We start from the raw sequence: 1239 nt of genomic DNA, 5'->3' as shown, positions 1-1239 counted from the left end.
CATTCGTAAATGGATACCAAAACATACATTGTATCAATAAAGTACAAAAACATTCATACATCAGGCATGACAAGCATACGTCCCTAGTGGTAGTAATAGGGACTGGATTTGCCCACGAACGACCCAGCAACTCCATGACCAACAAAAGGTCCACCATGTCCATAAACACCGTGTCCGACGAAAGGTCCATGTCCAGCAAATCCATTTCCTACAAGACCAGCTCCATGTCCGACGTTCTTACCGTAGCCGTAGTTGTTGTTGTAGGGGTTGTAGCCGTAGCCATGTCCCTGACCAGCAACACCGTGTCCGACTGCGAAGGGCCCTGCGAGGCCGTGTCCGGTGTGTCCAAGGAGTCCATTTGCTACAAGGCCAACTCCATTCCCAACTCCGTTGTAGGTGTTGTAGCCGTAGCCATGTCCCTTTCCAGCAACGCCGTACTCACCAACGAAAGGTCCGTGTCCATGTCCAACAAGACCAACTCCATGTCCAGCAACGAAGGGACCGGCAACACCGACCTTCCCAACGCCTTTACCGTAGCCATAGTTGTTATTGTTGTAGGGAGTGTAGCCGTTGCCGTAAACCTTTCCAACACCTACGTTGCCAACGCCTTTACCGTAGCCATAGCCATTGTGACCATGGTTCCTGTTGTATGGGTTGAAGCCGTAGCCTGTACCAGCAACACCGACAGTGCCAACTCCGACGGATCCAGTTTCTAAAGGCACTAGGGCCAAGGCAGAGGCGACTAGCACAGACAACGCAGCGATGACGACCTGAATATAAGAACACATTGGAGTTTGTGAACTTTAAACTTTAAACACCTTCATACAAATGTTAATAGGCATATTAACTGTATCCATTGGAATATGGAATGGTTGGACCCTTTGATGTATACAAAGTGACGTTAATCCGTTACCATCTTTCGTTAATCTGGAAAAGTGTACGGATTAATGTAGTTTCACGGTACATCAAATATGAATTAATTTTTGGGTACAAATTTTCGTTTCCATTCCTTGTCAGTTCCCTGTCAACCCACATCACTATGCATCACATGGGTGCAACCTAGTGCTTTGGCGCATCTTAATATATAAAGTTTTCTTCACCTGGTTACAAGCGGGTTGCTCATGTTTTGGACATACAATTTTAGTTAAGTATTTCATTTAAAGAAAGCTTCAAAATTAACTGAGAGACACTATTTCATGTTCGTATTACTGTATCGGTACAATGGTATCTTACCTTCAT

General features: G+C 45.3%; 1 protein-coding gene across 1 annotated transcript; it reads right to left on the bottom strand.

The window, feature by feature from the left end:
* Positions 1 to 83: 83 nt before the first annotated feature.
* On the bottom strand, positions 84 to 1239 carry LOC139451084 (uncharacterized). Its single transcript, XM_071232883.1, has 2 exons — positions 1234 to 1239; positions 84 to 770 (listed from the first exon to the last, which is right to left on the bottom strand). Exons 1-2 carry the CDS (start codon positions 1237 to 1239, stop codon positions 84 to 86), a joined length of 693 nt encoding a protein of 230 aa, XP_071088984.1.

The sequence above is a fragment of the Haliotis cracherodii genome, unplaced genomic scaffold (genome assembly GCF_022045235.1).
Source record: "Haliotis cracherodii isolate W230 unplaced genomic scaffold, xgHalCrac1.p SCAF_8, whole genome shotgun sequence".
NCBI classification, from domain to species: Eukaryota; Metazoa; Mollusca; class Gastropoda; order Lepetellida; family Haliotidae; genus Haliotis; species Haliotis cracherodii.
This window is presented reverse-complemented; position numbering and strand designations above follow the sequence as displayed.